The sequence below is a fragment of the Pteronotus mesoamericanus genome, unplaced genomic scaffold (assembly GCF_021234165.1).
Source record: "Pteronotus mesoamericanus isolate MK-2021 breed Mesoamerican mustached bat unplaced genomic scaffold, CSHL_Meso_final contig_78, whole genome shotgun sequence".
NCBI classification, from domain to species: domain Eukaryota; kingdom Metazoa; phylum Chordata; class Mammalia; order Chiroptera; family Mormoopidae; genus Pteronotus; species Pteronotus mesoamericanus.
In genome coordinates this window covers 15,111,608-15,133,431 of record NW_026555258.1, presented here as the reverse complement: position 1 = coordinate 15,133,431, position 21,824 = coordinate 15,111,608, and the positions used below count along the sequence as shown (strand labels likewise).

The 21,824-nt window shown below is 49.7% G+C and overlaps 1 protein-coding gene across 1 annotated transcript in view; it reads left to right on the top strand.

Annotated features, from left to right (window-relative positions):
• The window catches only part of PAPPA (pappalysin 1), a 216,246-nt gene that overhangs the window by 157,455 nt on the left and 36,967 nt on the right, over positions 1–21,824 (top strand). Inside the window, exons 14-17 of the mRNA XM_054584482.1 lie at positions 8,704–8,872; positions 11,048–11,231; positions 16,907–17,117; positions 17,725–17,896. Coding sequence (XP_054440457.1) covers positions 8,704–8,872; positions 11,048–11,231; positions 16,907–17,117; positions 17,725–17,896 — 736 coding nt within the window. The remainder of the gene's footprint in view (positions 1–8,703; positions 8,873–11,047; positions 11,232–16,906; positions 17,118–17,724; positions 17,897–21,824) is intronic.

Below are 21,824 nucleotides of genomic sequence, written 5' to 3'. Positions count from 1 at the left end.
ATTCTCAAAACCCAGAGAAACAACGTGGATGGAAAATGCAAATCCATGGACCTTTTCCACAGAGCTTTCTATTCTTACCCAGATACCCGCACCATCCACAGGCTGACTGAGGCCAGCAGTGACTTCTTTGAATTCCTAATTAGCAGTTCCTGGGCCTGAAGTAAACAGTAGGAAGTGTTTAACCTCAGAAACACATCAATCGACTTGTGGAAGAACACTGAACCAGGGCAAAGCGCTGCCCTGCCTCTTATGGGCTATAGGGCTGTGAACCAGTCACTCCTTCTCTCTGGTAGCGGACTGGATGTTTCCTGTGGTTCTTTCCAACTCTTAACAGCCTTTGATTCCCAAAGCCTAGGAGGGGCAAGAGGGAAGAGGACAGGGCTGACCTGTATCGTTGTATTGTTTTATTTCATTATTGCCTCTGTCCTGGAAGGTAGGGCAGAATGAGTCAAGGCATCCCAGCAGTCAGAGGTGAAACCTGGTGTTTTCAGCCCCTAAAAGCCATGCTCTGCACACCAGAGCCAGGGACATCTATCTGGGGGAGAAAAGGACTTCTCGCAGCTGCTCACCTGTGAGCATGTAGTCAGGGAAACAGTCAAGTGCTGAAGGCACACCCCTGAGAGCCTCTGCTGGCTTGGCCCTTAGCTTGGATGGAGCTGGGGCAGGCTGAGGCTGAGGCTGAGGCTGAGGGGGATATAGGACCCCCCCACCCCACTGAATGCCTGTGGGGGGTGGAGGACAGCAGCTGCTCCCAGGGAGCTGAAGAGACATTTACCCAAATAGGCAGGACTGTGCAAATGTGCAAATGCATGAAAACAAACAAACGAGGAGGAGAGAAAAGAAAAATAAGCAACAACTGTAAAAAGCCATGGGATGTTTTCCTTCATTCTCAAACCACCGAGGTAAATAGCATCACTTTTTATAGATTTCAGCTTGTAGTAGAAACATCCCACTTTACTCCCAGCTGTTTTCCAGGTAGTCAAAGGCCTTCCCCACCCCCTCCCACCCACAACGCTTCTTCTCCTCCCTCATCATCTACTCTTTCTTGCTTTCTCTCCTTGTTCCCCCTCCTCTCTGTCTCCCTCCCCTGCCTCCTCTCTCACCCTTTTCCCTCTCCCTTTTCGGTCCCTTCTCCTGAGCAGCGTGGTACCCAGTGGGCCGGCACAGGGCACACATCACTACTGCAGATCAATGCAGGTGACGTGTGCCGACCTAGATTCAAGGGTCTCCAGGCCCCATGCAGTCCTGGGAATACATTCAGAGGTCCAAGAAAATAGGATCAGGTTTCAAACGAGAGGTCCAGTTTTGGAATTCTGGCCAAACCCCAGCTCCACACAGAGTTAGGAGGAGGAGGAAGGACAGGGTGGGGGTGTGTGGTAATGGTGGTGGACGAGTTAAAAGGCTTTTTCAATGAGAAGAGCAACAATCACGAATGGAGGCTCTAGTGTGACACACACACCACCACCACCACCACCACCACCACCACCATCACCACCATCACCACCACCACCACCACCACCACCACCACCACCACCACCACCACCACCACCACCACCACCGCCACCACCACCACCACCGCCACCACCACCACCACCACCACCACCACCACCACCACCACCACCACCACCACCACCACCATCACCACCACCATCACCACCACCACCACCACCACCACCAACCACCACCACCACCACCACCACCATCACCACCATCACCACCACCACCACCACCACCACCACCACCACCACCACCACCATCACCACCACCACCACCATCACCACCATCACCACCACCACCACCACCATCACCACCATCACCACCACCATCACCACCATCACCACCACCACCACCACCACCACCACCACCATCACCGCCATCACCACCACCATCACCACCACCACCACCACCACCACCACCACCACCACCATCACCGCCATCACCACCACCATCACCATCACCACCACCACCACCACCACCACCACCACCACCACCATCACCACCACCATCACCACCATCACCACCACCACCACCACCACCACCACCACCATCACCGCCATCACCACCATCACCACCACCATCACCACCATCACCACCACCACCACCACCACCACCGCCATCACCGCCATCACCACCATCACCACCACCACCACCACCACCATCACCGCCATCACCACCATCACCACCACCATCACCACCACCACCACCACCACCACCACCACCACCATCACCGCCATCACCGCCATCACCACCACCATCACCACCATCACCACCACCACCACCACCACCACCACCACCACCACCATCACCACCATCACCACCACCATCACCACCATCACCACCACCACCACCACCACCACCACCACCACCATCACCGCCATCACCACCACCATCACCATCACCACCACCATCACCATCACCACCACCACCACCACCACCACCACCATCACCACCATCACCACCATCACCACCACCATCACCACCATCACCACCACCACCACCACCACCATCACCACCATCACCACCATCACCGCCATCACCACCACCATCACCATCACCACCACCATCACCATCACCACCACCACCACCACCACCACCACCACCACCACCATCACCACCATCACCACCACCACCGCCACCGCCACCACCATCACCACCACCACCACCACCACCATCACCACCATCACCACCATCACCGCCATCACCACCACCACCACCATCACCATCACCACCACCATCACCATCACCACCACCACCACCACCACCACCATCACCACCACCACCGCCACTGCCACCACCATCACCACCATCACCACCACCACCACCACCACCGCCATCACTGCCACCGCCACCACCATCACCACCACCACCACCACCACCACCACCACCATCACCACCACCACCACCTCCACCGCCATCACTGCCACCGCCACCACCATCACCACCACTACCACCACCACCTCTATTTATCCTTATGGTTCTAAGCAGAGATTGAGCAATTTATAACAAAATTCAGCAGGCCATGTGCTTAGACAAGTAACTTTGTTACCTCCCTTTCTTTTCCTTTCCTTTCCTTTCCTTTCCTTTCCTTTCCTTTCCTTTCCTTTCCTTTCCTTTCCTTTCTTTTCCTTTCCCCTTCCTTCCTTCCTTCCTTCCTTCCTTCCTTCCTTCCTTCCTTCCCTCCCTCCTTCCCTTCTCCTGCCCCTTTTATTTTTTGCATTCTTCCTTCCTCTACCACAAACTCTTCCCACCTCCTCCCTGCCAGCCAATCCAGGGAGAGGCAGCTTTGAGAGGGAACTAACTTTTAGAAGGCCAACTCCACAAGGAAAGAAATTCTTCCTGTGGTCAAATTAACTCCTTCCAGCCAGGGCGGACTTTGTGGTTAGAGTGGGGTGGTAGATGCCCATAAGCGAGAGCCAGAAGTTCCTAGAGTCTGTGCACTGAGAGGGGCCCGTGTGTGGGATACCCCGCAGCTGAATATATAAGAATTCGTATGTAAGATTTAGAGCCCAAATGAAGCTGTTCATGGCAAGAAACCGCAGGCCTCAGATTGCTGTCCACACGCTCACCCAATTTCTCTAGCCTATCAGGGGATCAGCACCTCTCAGGACGCCTGCCAGGGGTCGCTGGTCTGGGGGATTATACCTGCAAAGGGAAGCACAGTGCCTCACATCTGTTATCTTCAGCTGTGCTGGGTGGTACCTGACCCTTCACCAAAATGCTGTCCAGCTCCTGCCCCCGTCGGCGTTCCTGCGCCTCCACATCTTTGCCAGTCCTCGGGATTACCAGTCTATTTTTTCCCATTCCAAAGGGCTCTGAAATGATATACCTCTGCGCCTTTGTCCTCATAAAACTGTGATCCCTGAAAGCCGGGGGGCTCCAGGAGATGCTGTGGTTCTGCCCTCCCCTTTGAGGATGGGAACCTAAGCTCCAGGCAAGAGAAGTGAGTTCCCCAAAGTTACCTGGCCCGTTAGGGGCAGAACCAACATTTGAGTCCAGTTTGCTAAGGCAAAGATCTTTCCTCTTCATCAGAGGTTTCAGCACTGCTGTCCAATAGGCCAGCCGAGGCCACGGACCCCCAGTCCCAGCCAGCAACCTGGGACTGGAGCGAACTGCCACTTTGGCTGGGCATGCGCCCACCCGCTGGGCACTCCCAGCTCAGCTTGCCCCTCTCATTGTCTGTAGAATCTCTCCTCTGTCCCACCACACCGCTGGCTTCCAGCATCCCAGGACAGGAGAGCCTTCTAGCTAGGATCACTTCGTTTGATCACCTTATGTCTGGGCAGAAAAGGAGCCCTGTTGTGGTAACCCCTTATCGGACCCCCTTGCCAGGTGACCCTGTAGCATTGGTGCCAAGGGCATTTCCCCTCCCCCTCTTCCAGCATTGAGCATGCTGGGGTTTTGCTTTCTTTGTTTGCTTTTGTTTTTGTTTTTCTGTCCCCATATGAACAACCCAGAATGATTTATAAACAACCTGCCTGTCATTATCTCCACTTCCCCATGGCATAATTGCAGCTAAGTGGCAGGGCACAGGAGTTAAGCCATGAGTCAAGGGCACGGAGCCAGAGGAGAAGGGCTCACCCACCCCTGAACTGCTGGCCTTCTCTGTCCTGGCTTCGGCGGGACCCAGGCATCCTCGGTAATACACCAGTGGGGCCCCTTCAAGTGGTGGTGGAGGTGGCAGATGGGGCTTAGCTGTCACATCACCTCAGGTTTGACCTCTATTTGGAACCTGCGTCTGTAAGTAAATAAGTGAAAATATAGGTAAGAAAAGAGAATTCGAGAGTATCTGATCATTTCTGCATCTAGGGAAGGCGGGCAGTTCTCTACCTTTGCCCAGATGTGAGAATTCCATCAATAAATTACCTGTGTCCCTTCCCCCATTTCTCTGATCAGCCACATTCCTTCCTTCTGAGAAGTGTCTTTATTTTCCTTTCAAAATTATTTTTATTGACCGTCCATTACTGGTATTCAATTCTTCCCCCCCCCCTTTTTTTTTTTTTTTAATGCAGCCAGAGGCTTTGCTTTTGTTTTGTTTTCCTTGTTTTAATTTTTGTTTTTGTGTTTCAGAAATGACAGGGCTGTGTCAGGGAGTTATTTGGGAGGGAGGTTGGGGTAATGTTTACCATTTTTAGATAATGTGTTCACATAACCCTTGCCAGCTAACAGGAAAGCAAAGGAAGGGACAGGGACTTTGGGGACAGACAGGCAGATCCACACAAATTCTATATACACAGAATACTTTTGGACAAGCAACTTTAACTTGCTTATTTCCCGTCTCCTCTTCTTGAAGGTGGGAATAATGATCCTACCTCAAGGAGTTACTGTGAGAATACAAGCAAGATGATGTGGATAAAACACAGAGGCCAGTGCCCAGCACACTTTACCTCTCTTCCCCTTTTCTTCCAGTTTTCAAGCCTGCAAACCAGGTGTAGGCAGATGTGCTGAAAAGCAGGGATGCCTCACTGCCCACCCCCAAAGAGTGTCCTGGAAGACACTAGTCCTAAGAAATGTCCCATGAAAAAAGGTTATCACAGTATGGAAAATGATGCATACCTTAGCCTCTTCTGGAAACCCACAATATGCTTTTGAACATTCAAGGTTCTCAGACGTCCTGCAATAAAGAAAGCTGGCCTGTCTCATGAATGCAATGCTGCTTTACTCATGTGGCCATGAAACCTTTGTGGTCAGGTAACTCAGGGAATATTTTCCTCCTACAGCAGAAAGAGCCAGAGTGGAGAGACCCCTTTTTCGTGGAGCTTCAGCTTCCAACGCGTTTTTCATGCATCGGCCCTTCTGTTCTCCAAGCATGCTGAGCTCTATCCTGTCCTGGACCTTTGCGCACACTCTTCCGTCTGCCCAGGATCCCCTGTGTCCAAATCCTTGTAGGGCCAATCCCTTCATTTCATCAGGGTCTAAGTTCCGAAGCTCCCCGCTCATGGAGGTGTCCCTTGACCCCTTTCTACAAGTGTCCTGCCCTGTCCCTCCAACAGTCACCCTCTATAATTTTACTTTGTTTTATGGCCCTTACTGCTTGTGTCACTGTCTAAAACAGGCTTATGCATTACTTTTCTTTGGCACATGTCCTTCCTCTCATACGCAGGCGACAGGAATCTGACCTGTCCCTTCCGTTGCTGTATCCCCAATGTTTAGAACAGGGTCTTGTACGCAGCAAGGCTCCCAGGCAAGGTCTGTTGAATAGATGGATAAATATCACCTGTTGTTGACAATCTTGAAAGAGAAATCATTTTATTACCTCCACTTGACAGCTGAGGAAACTGAGGCCCAAGGTGTTCCGTAACTAACTTTCCAAAGTCAAACAACCGAGAAATGGCAGAACTGGGGCTGGAGCCCAGATTTGCCCAATTGCTAAGCCCCGTGCCCTTTCCATTCTAGAAAATCGAGTTTTCCCATTTATCCATTTCCTGCAAAGAACATTAATGTGCACAGAATTGGGGAGAGCGCTGCTTTTTCCTCGCTGGCCCTACAGCCCAGAGAAGCCCAGATCCCTTGTCTTTCGAAAGGGCTCCCAGAGTCCCCTGTGTCATCATCAGACATGAGCCCAGGGATGTCCTGGAAGCGCAGAGAGAGAATGGCCAGTCTGGAAGGCGTAGGCTAGAAGACTAGCTTGGAAGCTGGTAGCTCACAGAGTAAGTCTATTTAAATTGGAACCATGTGGCTCCTTCCCCCAGCACTTACACAACGTGAACAGAGGCATTGTTTGGTGTCAAAGCCCTTGTGTTGGCTCCCCAGTTACAGTCTCTTCGAGGTCTCCGTGTGGCGCAGCGCTGAGGCTGTCAGGAGCAGGAGGGAGCGCGGAGAGTCAGACATCTCGGGAAATGCCCGGGAATCCCGCTAGCCTTGCATTTCAGAAGGGGGTTCTATGGACAGTGCAAAGCCCATGTCAACGTGAGGTCTGAGACCTGAGTCGAACTCTCGCCCATTCCCTGGTATTTTACAAAGTGAACTTGAACACAAAGGTGAATTCGTTTGTGATATGTTTTGGAGACTTTAGCTTCCCCGCCTCCCTCACCCCTATTTATTTCTCACCGTAACTCTGAGCAAGAGATGGCATGTGGTGGCCAGTAGCCATGTTCTGGTAAAACCCTCAGGAGTGCATCCTGAAGCTGGCAAAAAGGAAGGAAAAAATGGGGAATTTCTTCTTAAGCTGGTTTGACCACCAAAGGCTCCCAATCTCCTAGATAAAAATGGGAAAATGAAGGCCTTGAGGCTCTGGGTGCAAACCCTGCTCCCTGGGCCTACTGTGTGCCTGGCCTTGGAGCAGTCAGAGTCCGAGAGGTAATAAATACTGAGAGAGAGGTGCCCCCCAGAAGCTTTCGGTGTCAGGAGCCAACATGTCAGCCTTGATAAAATGCTTAGGAGAGATTGCAAGACACTGCCACCATCGTCTGTTGCTAGTTAGGGAACGTCTGCTGTGTGTGAGGCATTTTTATTGCCACTGTGAATGGTACCAAGGTGAAATGGGCATTGTCTCTACCCTCAGGGAAGTTCTAGTCCAGGTGTGGGGAGAGGTTAACCACAAGGACTTTGGAGCCACACATCTGGGTGGGAACTTAAGTAACTTAATCTCACTGGTCCCCGATTTTTCCAACTGTAAAATGAGTAACACTTAGCTCATAGGGTTGTTGTGAGGATAGAGTGAGCTCACGTATATAAGCAATCAGTGACTAGCCATTAATGTTACTGAGTGTCGGTGTAGCTATACTATAAGGGGAAAGGTCACCAGGCACAGGGAGGCCGTGTCGTTTCCATCTGCGAGCTGAGGATCAGCACACGTTCCAGCCCTGCTGGGCACCCAGCAGCCATGCTTTCGGTGCCTGAAGCAAGGCACGACAGCCTTAGAGGAAGGAGGGCAGAGTGGCCTTAAGAAAGCTCACGTGGGGACACAGCAAGAGTGTCCTGTAGAAGTGTACATGTACCGGGGACTTGAAGAATGGGTAGAATTGGAATTGGCAGAAAGATTGGAACAGCAGCTGCAGCAAGACACAAGACATGATCTCTGTACAGCTTTCCTAACAATTCATAAATTACAGTTTATAAAAGACCTCTCCATTCAACACCTCAGTTGAGTCTCATGGCTCTGTGGGTTGGCCCGAATGTGAGGATATCCTGAAGCCCACAGAGGTGATGTACGTTGCTCAAAGTTACCCAGCTTCTAGGTAATAGGGCACAGGTTTATTTATACCATTAGCTACCATTTAGGGAATGCCTTTATGTGCCAGGAGTTCTGCTCTGTGCTTTTCCTGAACCATCCAATTCAATTCTCACAACAACCCTTGGAAGTCAGTACTATTGTAAAATATAAAGAGGCTTTTATTCAACTCTCTGTGTGGCAGAGGAGAAACACAGTGACTACTTGCTATAATCATAATGATCCCCATTTCACAGATGAAAAAACTGAGGATCTTCAAGGTCTGGAGCATAGTAACTTATAAAGCTTCCAAGGATTTGGACCCTGCTTTGTCTGTTTCCATAACTTGTGCTCTTAACAATAAATTTTGATCAGTGCCTCCAGAGTCTTCCTCACCCAAGCCAGCTCCCCTTCCTTCCCTCAGTCTCCTCTTCCTCTCCATCTTGTCCTCCTGAAATTTTGGAGAGGGAGGCCTTCAGCCTTTGTCTTCCAGCTGGAGTGCGGAGGCCTTCCAGGGAAACTCCCTCTCAATGTCTTGTTTCTTCCTCCTCCAGCTGTGTGCACTTTGCATGTGAGGCCACTGACTGTCCAGAGCTGGCCGTGGAGAACGCCTCTCTCAACTGCTCCAGCAGCGACCGCAACCACGGTGCCCAGTGCACCGTGAGCTGCCGCACGGGCTACGTGCTCCAGATACAGCGGGATGACGAGCTGATCAAGAGCCAGGTGTGTGCAGGTGCTGGGCTCGCAGCCCCTCTCCAATTCAGAAAGGCTGGCCGGGTGCTAAACACATTCTCTTCTGGATCTCCAGCGTTTAAAATAGTGCTATCACGTAGTAGATGCTTCATAACTATGTGGTGATTAAATGAGTCAGTCATCAATTTGGAATGTGTATGGTAATCGTTCCTTACACAGTGGTGTCCCAGGCTACATGTATCAGAGCCTCTGTGTAGTCTGCAAATCTGGAGGACCAGGGGCTGAGCATTGTGAATGAAACCTTTATAGTCACAACTCCACTATAATTGAATGGGCTGCTTTAAAAGAGACCAACCCTCTGACTATGAGGTGTTCATTCATTCATTTATTCATTCATCACCAAGCATCTGTTCACTGGGAACCAAAGGTTAAACTAGATGCTGTGAGTGGTGGGGGAAATCACTAAGATAAACCTAGTTCCTCCTCTCAAGGCACTTAGTGACTGGGAGCAAACGATGAGTCAAAACGAGTGAACAGCCAGTGTGATAAACACCATAAAGAGAAGTGTGAAATCTTGTTGGAAACACAGGAGAGTTCAAGGAAAGCGACCTGGAAGAAGGGACATGGAAACTGAGAATTAGTTAGGCAAAGTGGTGCGTGTTGGGGAGAGGGGAGAAGTATGCATTCCGGGCACAGGCAGGAATGGTGTGTGGAAGCCCGCCGTGGAGAAAGAGCATGCCATAGACGGGTTTTTCTTTTTCCGAACTCTAAGCAATGAGGCTAGAGGGGCAAGAAAGGTCCGCTGGTAGAAGGCCTTGTTAGCTTGGTCAGGAAGTTTGGGGTTTATCTTTAGGGCAAGAGGGAGCTGTTGAAGGGAGTGACATGGTCCCATCACAGTTGACAAAGGTCCTTCTGGCCGCCCACTTGGGTGCAGCCCAGAGTCTGGCAGTGAGACTGGCCGCAGGGAGAGCCCTCAGGAAGCCATCAGAAGAGGCCAGGGAAGAGCGCCATGGCTTGCGTGAGGGGAGCGGATTTGAGGTATGGTGGAATGTTGCTGCAGCCACAGGCTGCCGAGGGGCTCAGGTGGGTAGGTCGGGGAGTGGTGGGAGAGTGGGGCACGGCGGCAGGGAAGCCTGGGATTTGAGGATTCAGAGCTCTGTTGCTGGATACAGCCTCTTCCAGGGCCCCGCTGGCAGACTTCCCCTTAGCACTGTACAACACAGGACATGTTCCTTATTGCTGGGAACACCTGTTTGTACAAACCTGGGAGCTCCAGATTGCTTTTCTTAGACACCTACTTCCGTGTGTCAGACACAGCCAGTCGAATTCCTATGGAAACAATTAGGTTGTTTTGGCAGCGAGGGACCCCCACTCTCTTTGATGTGTGCTTACACGGGAAAGTGTCCTTTGCTTTTAAAATCCCAGATCAACATTTGGCATCCCTAATCCCCTGGGATTTGGCAGCTTCCTCCTTGAGTGGAAGCCCCCAGGGCTGTGGATGACGGTCCCTCCCTTGGCTGTGTAGTGTGGCCTCGCCCTTCCGCCTTCTAGCTCGGTTCAAATCGCTGTCCACCTGTGACTTTTCCCAGCCTGTCTCTTCTCCACATCTACCTCCCTCAATTATTGAACCATCAAATTTTAGATGAGGGAGTGGCTGTTAGAGCAACCCTTGTGTTCAGTGGCAACAAGAAAACTGAAATAAGGGACTTGCCCAGAGGAAAAACATCTGTCTGCCAGAAACCACAACAGGTTCCCTATAACCTGCTCTGGAGCCAGAGGAAGACACAAAGATTAACAGACAATGTCCTAACTTGTGCTGTCTTCCAGAGGCTATTTAGTCAAAGAAGTTGTCATGCCCCAGACATCTCGAATCTCAAGATTCTTAGTACAACGGAAATGATGACCTGGAGAACTAGGTAGCAGTTAGGAGCATGGCCAGTTTCCACTTACCCTCTTTCCAGCTGTGTAACTTGGGCATACTCACTTAATGTCTCTGAGCCTCAGTTTCTGCATCTGTAAAATGGGAACAGAAACGCCTAATTCATACCGTTGTTGGGATCAGACGTGAGCTAAAGTCAAATGCTAAGCATTGGTCTCCTGGTGCCCTGTAGAGACTCCGAGCTATATAGCCTGGGGGAATAGGGTGTTTCCCCATATTTGGGATGCAGTCTGCCCTCACTCACTGTGTCCGCCTCTGACTTCCAGACGGGACCCAGCGTCACAGTGACCTGCACTGAGAGCAAGTGGAACAAGCAGGTGGCATGTGAGCCTGTGGACTGTGGCATCCCAGACCAACATCATGTCTATGCTGCCTCCTTCTCCTGCCTTGAGGGCACCACCTTTGGCAGCAAATGCTCCTTCCAGTGTCGTCATCCAGCACAGCTGAAAGGTACGAAGGGCCCTTTGACTAGGCTCGCCCTATGTCTTGTGTGGGAAGCCCAGAGATGGCTTCCAGGCTCTTCTTCTGGGCCTCAGACACCAAGGGTTGCATGGATTTTATCTGCACCCCTGATTTCTTTCCACTAATTGTACTTATGTAAACATCCCTGCTAGACAGCTAAGGAAAACTTAGAGCGTGGGTAAGCATGGCAATGGAATCCCCTCCAAGATATTATGAATTTTGCAAGAAGAAAGTAAGGAGGGAAAGAGGGAGGAAAAAAATTGAAAGAGTAACATTTGGATTGATGTACTAGTTCTCTGGATGTGATTAGGGCCCAGTAAGCCTAAGAGGTAAGTATTACTATTATTATATTTATTATAATTATTTCCATTATCACAGAGGAGGAGATTTTCCCAGGCCACCTTATCAGTGGTGGGATTCATATTGGAGCCGGGGCCTTCTCTTTCTCCAAAGGCAGCTGCTACTACTCTTTAGGAAAGGCTAGCTGGGGAGAGAAGAGCGGGCTCGGTAGGAAGTGTTTACTAGCATCTTCTGACATAGGCACTTGGAGTATTAGAATGTGAATAAGACACCATCTGGCACACTGATGAAGAGGCTGCAATCTGGAAATGAGTGAGAGGCTAGCCTGGGTACCCTACAGTGTCGGGGTTTGAAGGGCTCTTAGGGCTCCTCGGGAACAACTAACTGCTTATTGGAAAAATGGCGAAACTGAGGTCCAGTGAGGAGGACAGAATTTGTGCAAAATCACAGAGCAAGTTAGCAGTGTCAAGAGGATAAATGTTCTTGGCTTCCAACTGAGCGAGCAGTTTTGCATCTCTGCACCTCAATACCCTCATTCGGGAAGCAGACTGAGCAGTGCCCCCTAAAGGGCCAGGTTGGGAATTCGGAGAGATGGCATGTGTGCGGTCCCAGAGTGAGAGGCCATGCCTAGTAAGCACACATCTCCAAGAGGCGCCTTGTGAAGCCTTGTGTGCAGGCTGCTCTCCTGTCGCTTTGTGCGACACACATAGTCAAGTGCAGACCGTGGGAACCTGGTGTAACACAGGTAGCGCCACAAGCCCACCTGCTCCTTATATTCCAGGTGAATTTTTCTTGACTTTCACTTCAATTCCAAGGTTTCTTCAAGATGTATGCAAAGTATCCTGAGAATTCACAGCTTTAGAACCACGTATGCCAAAGTCCTTTATCAAATAAACACTACAAGCACAGACAGAACCTACAGAAATGCACAAGAGAAAAGACACTCTCAAGGTTAAAAAAAAAAAGTCAAAATCATAAATGTTTAATGAAATGGCCTAAACTGCAACATCACTGACATCACCTCAACTCAACCATGGTAGGTGGTAGGTGCACTTGAAATTGACTCTGGAGTTCGGCGTCTAAAGTGAGCATGCCCACATCTTACAAAGATCTTTTTAAAAGACTTGCTTTCTGTTCTGGCTCTTGTTGCTATTTCTATCTCCGCTTTGCCTCTCTAACCTCAGATTTAAAACTGAATCTATTCACTAGTTTCCATAAGATACCCAACACCATTGAGCACCTTCTGAAGACAGGGACTGAGCTGGTGGGTGTGGGAGACTGGCCACATCCTACAGTGCCCCAAAATCACCCTTCTGGCCTGCCCTCCGCTCCTGTATTCACCTGGTAACTCCTCCCTTCACAGTCCTGCCACAGCCTCCCTCCCTTTAGGAATCCCAAGTCCTCCCTCCTCGCTCAGGCAGAGGCCCGTCTGTTTTCTCAGAAACAGATAGACAGGGCCTGGAGGCTTCAGCTTGATCCTCTGGTCTGGTCTCATCAGGCATCTTCCCACAAACAGGACCACCTCCTAAGGGGAATTTCCATACAACTCCTAAAAGAATGTTTTATCTTATCACCCTAGTATTTTGGAGATAGCAGAGTCTAGGGTGTCAGGAGGTCCAAACCACTGCTGTGCTCTTTGTCCTTCTTCCTCTTCTTCTACTGTGACTTCTGTTTCTTACCAAGAAAAATAAAACAATCTCTTCCCAAGTCCACCAGCATTAGCCTTCACAGCCTCCTCAGTGTTTATTTGTCCTTGCTAGCTGCAGTTTTGTTTTCTCAAAACAATACAGTGGCCAATATATAGCCTTTCACATCCTAAAATGTTAGAGCTCGATAAGAACTCAAAGACAGCTTTGATTTAGGGCCAGGCAAGTTAATTGACTTGTTCAAGGTCACAAATATATTCATAATACTTCATACACTTAACAGATGGATATTGAGGGCCTACTATGTGCTTGGTACCAGGCCATATTCTAGAAATACAAGAATGAAGAGATTGCCTTCCCTGCTGTTAGGCTGTGGGCAATACCAGGTCTATGTATGGGATACAAAGAAAACCAGACCTTAGGCCTCCTGGCACTTTCCTCTTTGTATTCTGCTCTAGGTTAATTTTAATCTTAAAGGCCATCCCAAAAACATTTGGTCTGCTGTATAATCTTATAAATACTAAAGATAGGCACATCTTCTTTGACAGTATATTTATAATTATTTTAATACTCATTGGAGATTGCAATTTCCTTAGGCACATTTGTAGACAGGCTGAGCAAGTTTTCCTTTCTTGACTTTAAGAGATGGACAAACGAATGTCAGGGTCACGTGACTTTTTGGAAGCAAGTCTCTGACATCAGAATTCTTCCCCTCCACACGGAACTCCCTACCCAAATGCCTTTACCCAGCATTTCACTTCATCCTATGTCATGTTCCCCTAGAAGACTCAGGTAGGGGAATGCAAGAGGGAGGCACAGAAGTGGCTGAAGTGTCAAGGGTCTCTTCTAAAGCCAGTCACCGCTGTGGGCAACCAGAGCTCTGAGGAACTAGGGTAGAATGTTCCTCAGTTTCTGCAGCTCTGGAATCTGGCACGTGCATCCACCAACCCGATCACCAGTTGAGTGCTACTTACAGGATCACTGACACCTCAGGACTGCGAACTTGCCCTGTGTGCGGGCAGACTGTGCATCCATGACCAGGACAAAGGCCCTCCGGCATAGACAGGGTTGCAGCTCCTGTAAACATCCTTCAGAGTATGGAGGTGGGGCCGAGGGGATGCGGGCAAGGTATGGACATCATGTGACTTCAAAGCCACCTGCACAGTAGCGGCTGCAGCTGGGCATGGAAAAGATTCTGCGCAGTTCAGTGTCTGCACCTCCTAGTTTTGTCTGACGAGGGGGGTGGGGTGGGGGCATGTCCATGGTCCTGAACCGCCAGTCCCTGCTTTAGCGGGGTTCTTAGGACTGTGGCACAGGGTTAACGCCTGTTCTCCCTCTCCCAGGATTTACATCTCTGGTTTGCATTCTTTTTCTCTCTTGATGAACATTTTGCAATTTTTATGTTGTCTTGCCACAAAAGAACCGCAACCGTCCCTTTCCTAGGATTTGCAGAGTAGACAGGGTGTACATTTAAGAGTCCCAACAGTTTTCCCACAGACATTTTATCCTTCTTGGGGAATTTAGAGAGGGTGTTCTCCCCAGGCCTTTTATAACTCCTCTTCCTCCCAACCATTTGCTGTGCCTGGGCACCCCACACCACTGCCCCAGTCACGGAGGCAATGCAGGAAGCAGCATTGCCTGGTGTTCTGGAAGCCTTTGCCTCTGTGGAAGCCAAATGAATCATCCTTCCACACCCTTTACTCCTTTGACTTGCCGTAGAAATATCTGTAGTTTGTTTTTGCAGTATCACAGTTTATCAACGTGGGATCCTCTGGGGGTTTACAGCCACTAAATTGTCTCGTGCTCACCAGATGAATCACGCTGACAATGATGGTGGGGGAAGGGTAGGAGAAGCAGGGGAGCCTACATAAAAGGGAGCCTCTCCTTCTCCTGCTTTATTCCTCTCCATAGTACTTACCACCTTTTAGCACACTAAATAATTTACTCCTTGGTATATACAGTTTATTGTGTTCTTCCCCGTCCAATGAGAATATGAGCTCCAAGAGGACTGGGTTTAAGGTTTCTTTCTTTGAGTTTTGTCCACTGCTTTGTCCCAACCTATAACGTTGTAGCTGACATATAGTAAATGCTACATAGATGCTTGTTGAATAAATTAAGGCTCTGTGCAACTCACATGGTCTTTTCAGGGCTACTAATGTAAGCAAAAGGTTAGGAGGAAGGAGGGGAAGGAAGAAAGGAAAGAAGGCAGGCAGGCAGGCATGGAGGGAGTGAAAGAAGCAAATAAGGGATTGACAGCACTTTTCTGGGCACTTTTTATAAATGTAGTTGCATTGTATCTTCTCATCACCGAGAAAGGGCAGGAGTGCCCCGACCGGTGTGTCCCAGTGGGTCTGGCATCATCCCACAAAACAAAAGGTTGCCAGTCCTGGTGGATTAAGGTGCATGCCTGGGTTGTGGGCCTGGTCCCCTGTTGAGCCATGTATGAGAAGCAACTGACCCATGTTTCTCTCTCACGTTGATGTTTCTCTCCCTGTCTTCCTCCGTCTCTTTCCCTCTCTCTAAAAATAAAATAATAAAATCTTAAAAAAAGAAAGGCAGGAGCAATTGTTCTCTTTCTATAGATAGGATATTGGGATTTGCCTCTCAGAACAGATAATAAGGGCTCTGCTGAGCATATATAGCCAACTTCCCATTAAAAATAATAACTGTCTTACAGTTACACAAAGTTGGTTTTAAACTTAAGTTTTGCTTTTTACTAACTATGAGAACTTGGTCAAGCCACTTCCCTCTCTGAGTCTCTATTTCCAAATACAACGCATCACACGATGAGCACTGCTGTGAGAATGCATGAGATTGCACATCAGAGCACTCGGTGCATAGTAACCTTCAGCTCATCCCATCCCTCCACCCCTCCGGCCTTCACATCAGACCCTCCGGTCTCCAAGTCCCAGATCCTCCCTCATGCTTCCAGCCCTGGCTGTCAACACCATTCAGTGATCACCCAGAAGAGGGGAGTTTGATTGAGAAACCCAAGTTGTAGGTCTATCCCTCATTGTCTTGGGGAGGTTGGAGGAAGGCTGGGTGGATAATATACGACCTGGCAGGGAAAAGCCTCACTCCCCGGGTTTTGCTTTCATGTGCAATGTTCCCCATCAGGCCTGCTTCCCAATGGCCATCAGCACGGCTGTCAGAGCTGGCACGGGCTACGGAGGACGTGCTGCTCTCTCGGCTGCTTTGGCAAAGCTTCACGAACCCTGGGGACTGACAAGGAAGTCAGACCTCCAGATACCATGGTGCTGTCCCTTCCAGGCATGAAGGGATCTAGGGTAAATACAGGGGTGCAGAGCCCAGCGAGGAGCGGCATCAGAGCTCCCAGTAGATTCTGATAGGGGCTTCTGTGTCAATTATTAGAAGGCAAGTGCTTGCATCTCTGGGCTCAGATGTCCACCAGGCAGAGCAAGGAGGAGTGTGAAGGTCTCCTTCCTCTGCGGTAAAGAGGTTCAGGAGCAGTAGTCAGGAGCCTTGATTCTTAATTCAATGTATACATGGAGTAAGTCACTCCCCAAGTCGATCTCCTCTTCCTCGTTGCAGCTCTCTTGATCTACCTAGGTTCCCAGGTTGTAAGCAGAAGGGTCTGGAATTATATGTGGAAGATTCCCTGGTTTGTCAGGTTGGCTTGAGTCCAGGCAGCTTGTGAATTCACTTGGTTATCAGAGACCCCCCCATCTGCTAAGCCCACCTGTCTGTTGTTTCCAGGCAACAACAGCCTCCTGACCTGTATGGAGGATGGGCTGTGGTCCTTCCCGGAGGCCCTGTGCGAGCTCATGTGCCTAGCTCCGCCCCCAGTGCCCAACGCAGACCTCCAGACCGCCCGGTGCCGAGAGAACAAGCACAAGGTGGGCTCTTTCTGCAAGTACAAGTGCAAACCTGGATACCATGTGCCCGGCTCTTCTCGGAAGTCAAAGAAGTAAGTGGGGGAGCAGGAGAGCTGGGTCTGGCTCTCTGATTAGAAAGAAGTGCTCATTTCTTTGCCGGAGACAAAACCCATTCTGTGTGGTGGGAATCTTGAAGGATGTTGTTATTAACTTGCCTGCTGGCTGTGACTTCACTTACGTGGGTCTCTGTTTTTCAACAATAAGATGAAGGTGATAATAAGAGTTCTGCATAGGATTATTGTGAAGGATCAATGAGGATGCATATGTAAAGTACTTGCAAGATGCCTGGCACCTAATAATTGTTTGGTAAATGGTGGGTGTTAGTATCATCAGTGTCAAAACCAATCAGAAAGAAGGGAGAAGACAAAGGACTTGTCCAGCTCGGATTTTATTTCAGTTCACATGTAACCATGACAAAATCTGAAACTCTTGCTTGCCCCTGTTGAAGGAATTTTATGAGTGAATTTCCCTTAATCCCTATACAAGCCTCCCCTCTACCCAACAGGACAGGTAGGGAACCAAGAATGGAAAAGGGAAATGAGAGGCCTGCTGGCTTCAGAGAAACTTGGGTGTCTTGAGAGAGCACAGGTCTAGTCCTTTGATCCTTGAGATGTCTCTTCTTTTATCTCTTCCTTGAAGACGGGCCTTCAAGACTCAGTGTACCCAAGATGGCAGCTGGCAGGAAGGAGCTTGTGTTCCCGTGACCTGTGACCCACCTCCACCGAAATTCCATGGGCTCTACCAGTGCACAGATGGCTTTCAGTTCAACAGCGAGTGTAGGATCAAGTGTGAAGACAGTGAGGCTGCCCAGGTAAGACTCCTTGAACTTGAGGTCAATACTTTGGTCCATCTCCTGTCTGCTTACCAAAGACCAGCCTATATTTTAAGAACCACTTCCTCCAGGAGACTCACTACAGATGCCAGATTTGTATAATAGCAATATTATACAAATATAACAAGATTATACAATATCACCAAAGCAGAAGTTAAGAAACTGGATTCTAATGGTCTTTCTTTGTAACCTCTCTGGGACTTGTTTTCTTCCCTGTCATGCCATATTTTATTTGTTCAGAGATTCTTAGCTTGGAAAATATTATAGTGTTGGGGGGACACTTATGAAGGGCATCATATATGGAATCCCAGTGAATACATTTGATCAAAGTTAAGTTATGTGATAGGAGTGACCGAGGCCAACTTTCTGCCACCATCACCACTATAGTGATCCCTGAAGTATTGAAAGTCACAAGACTACCATTGTCTTAAGACATCGGTTGGCTCCTCAAGCATAAAGAAAAGGAACCATATTTAGACTAGAGGCACAGTTTTGTTGAGAACTATGGGGAAAGGGAGAAGAGAAGGAGATAGAAGGGGCTGAATTTTTTCTCAGTCCAGACGTAACTGCGAGAAAGCCTGATACTCTTGCCTGCTTCTGCTGAGGTTCTTTGACTTAATTTTCCTTAATCCTTACACATACCTACCCCCCACCACACACCACTCAGTGAGACAGGCAGGGAGTCAAGAATGGGAAAGGAAATGATAGGCCACGCTAGCTCCACAAAAGCCCAAAGCCCAAAAGGGACTCCACCTTGACCCACACCCAGCCCTTTAGGGTAGCGCCCCAAACACCATGCCTCCCACGTGTGTGAGGCTCTTCATCTGGGTGAGGCCAGAGCTCTGCCAGCTGGGCCCCCGTGCAGTTTTCACCCTCAGTCAGTCCTTATTAGTCTTTGTTATTGGCTGCCAAATACCAAGCACTGCCCAACCGCCATCCTACCCATTCTTCCTCCAAGACATCTGAAGTTCTCATCCGTCTCCAATGCCACCACCCCAACCGAGGCCATTACCATCTCTTTCCTGGGCCACCACGTGGCTCCCTGATCTCCTCCCCGCTTCTACGCCCTTGCCTCTGTCCACTGTAGTGTCCACGTTTCAGCCAGAGTGGTTGTTTGGAGCCTCAATCAGTCCCCCTGGTTAAAACCCGTCTCCTCAGGGTGGCATTCAGGACCTTTCCTCTATCCCCAGATGACTGATCTCACCTCTGCAATCACTCACCCCTCCCAGCTGTACCCCTTCCTCCACGAAGCCTTTCCTGATGTCCCTTCCACTGTGGGGGTCAGTGCCCCTCCTCAGGGTTCCCCCTTCACAGCATTGGGCACAGTGCACTGAAATTCATTGTATGCCTCCTCCCTCGACCCCTCATCTCTCCTCCTGCCCCAGGCTGCGAAATCCTTGACCACATCTTTAATTGTCCCTGTTTTTAGTACTGGGGACAGTGCCAGGCACCTAGTAGGGGCTCAGGAAATGACAGGGTGGGACAAAGAACTGCAGTAAACACCCAGGCCAATCTCCTCATTTTCTAGTTCAGAAAGCTAAGACGCAGAGAAGTCACCAACCACCCAAGGTGACACAGCTGGGGTTGGCGGAGTCAGAATCAGGACTCCGGTCCCCCCAGCTGTGGGCAGACTGAATCCAATAGGCACTACCTAAAAATCCTTGGTAGTGTCCACTCATGGCTGTCTGTGTCCGCGAGTCATTCCCATCCTTGACGGCCAGGGAAGTGGGAGCCGGTGCTGGAACAAGCTAAGGCCAGAGATTACCACGGCCTCACGCAGGCCGATCAACTTCCCTCGCACTCCCTGACACAAAACCGTTGCTAACAGTTACCCCGACTACTGAGCCAAATAATATTCTGGCCGTGGTCATGATATCAAACCGAAACCCAGCCTGCCTGGGGCTTGCCAAGTACCTTTCATGGCCAGTTTGTATTTAAAGGAGAGGAAAATGCAAATTTATCAGACGACTCAAGCAGTTCTGTTTGGCAACTGGTGGAGAGGCGAGACGCAGAGGAGCAGGGTATTGCTTGTCGGCTCAAAGAATGAGGGAGCGCGTGCCAAATGGGCTCCTGATACAATTGATGTTTCTAGTTTGTACTGCAAATGAATTTCCTCTACCCTCAGACCAGGGGACTAAGAGCCAAATCTAGTATTCACCTCAGATCCCCTCTGGCTGCCTGTAAACACGAAGAAATGTACAGTCCAGAGCGTCTTGAATCAAATAGCTTGTATGGAGCGGGAATTCTTTGCCTTCCAAACAAGTTCCAGATCCTGGCAGAGAGGACAGGGGCTATGGCAGGGGAGGTTCACATTCTGTCTCCCACCACCACTAAAAGCAAATTAACAAATAAAACCTCCACTTTATTGATTCCTTGGGAGCCAGGATGATGCTGGATCTGGTTGGTGTCTGAGTTCGAATCCTGGCTCCACCACTGACGAGCTGGAAAACTTGGGCAAGTTAACTCTTGAAGCTTCAGTTTCCTCCTATATAAAATGGGGGAGGGGTGTTAATAATGCCACCTACCCCGTAGTTGGTGAGGATTAAATGAGGTAGTGAAGGTCGTGTATGCCTCTGCGGACCCCCTGGGATTGTGCAGCACACAACCTGCGGCCCCGCACACGGCAGCCCCGGGGAAGGGACACATGAACTAGCCTGCCCTCAAGGTCACTTCTAGTGGGGATCGTCTCCGATGCTTCCTGTGGGCTCCTACAGAACCGAAACACAAAGGCAGTGGCTTGAAAGTTAGCCCCAGAAATTCAGGGATAGGGGCATCCATGAGGCCAGGATGTGAGGAGGGAGGATGCGTGCGTATGAGCCATAGTGAGACCTGAGCTCTTGTTCAAATAAACCTGCAGAATGGTGACTGTCTAGGTGAGCACTGCCTGGTGGGACTTGGTGGGATGATAAAATGTTCCATGTCTGTGCTACGCAATATGGTGGCCAGTAGCCATGCAGGGCTGTGGAGCACTTAAAGTGTGGCTAGAGTGACTGAGCAATAAAATGTGACATTTTTTATACAGTTTTGAATAGCTTGAATTTAAATGTCAACAGCCATACTTGTACAGTGGCTACCCTGCTGGACAGTTCAACTCTAGAATTTATGGTATTATCCCTGTAAATCGAGACAAAGAACCTTAACACGAACAGGGTTTTTTTGTTTGTAACTGTTTCCTGGAAGTGAAATTGGCATTGCAGACTTTCTCTTATTTTGACAATTCACTATAAACCTTCGGAAAAGAAACAATATGCCCATTTTACAGATGGGGAAGGAAGGTTTGGGAGGCTAAGCGCTTGCCCACAGCTGTGAGTTAGTAAGTGGTGTGGACGTACACACAGCCCTGCGCTTCCCGCTGTGTTTTCAGGGCGGGCTGACGGGGAGAAGTGCTAATTGTCTCAGCATTAACCGAGCTCAGGTGCTCCTGAGCTGTCTGAGGTGATAATTCAGGCTCAGTTCTCATAAGGAGGACTGGGGGGGTTTCGGGGAGGGGGCCATCTCGGGATGGGGACAGGGCTGGTGTGAGACGCATGCACAGAGGCTGCAGCAGGAGACACCAAGGCTGAAGCTGCTTTGTGCATGAAGTCAGGCACTTAATGGCGAGTTTCGGCCACTCACCAGGAGCAAAAGAGGGAGGGTGGGAGTGGAATCAATATGAACTCAGTTCATGACGTGGCTCACAGAGAGTGGCTGTAAAAGCCTTTCTGCCACTGATGGCGTGCAGCTGGTCCTGTCTTTATGGACACAGGATAGATCTCAGATACAATGCCTCCGCAAGCAGGGGCCATATCCAGTTTCACGGTGCTTGCCCAAGCCCTCAGGACTTCCTAGAGGAAGTCAGAAACATCACAGACCCATGCAATGTTAGAGGTGGGCAGGATCTCAGAGATCCCTGCTGCAGCCCACTTAT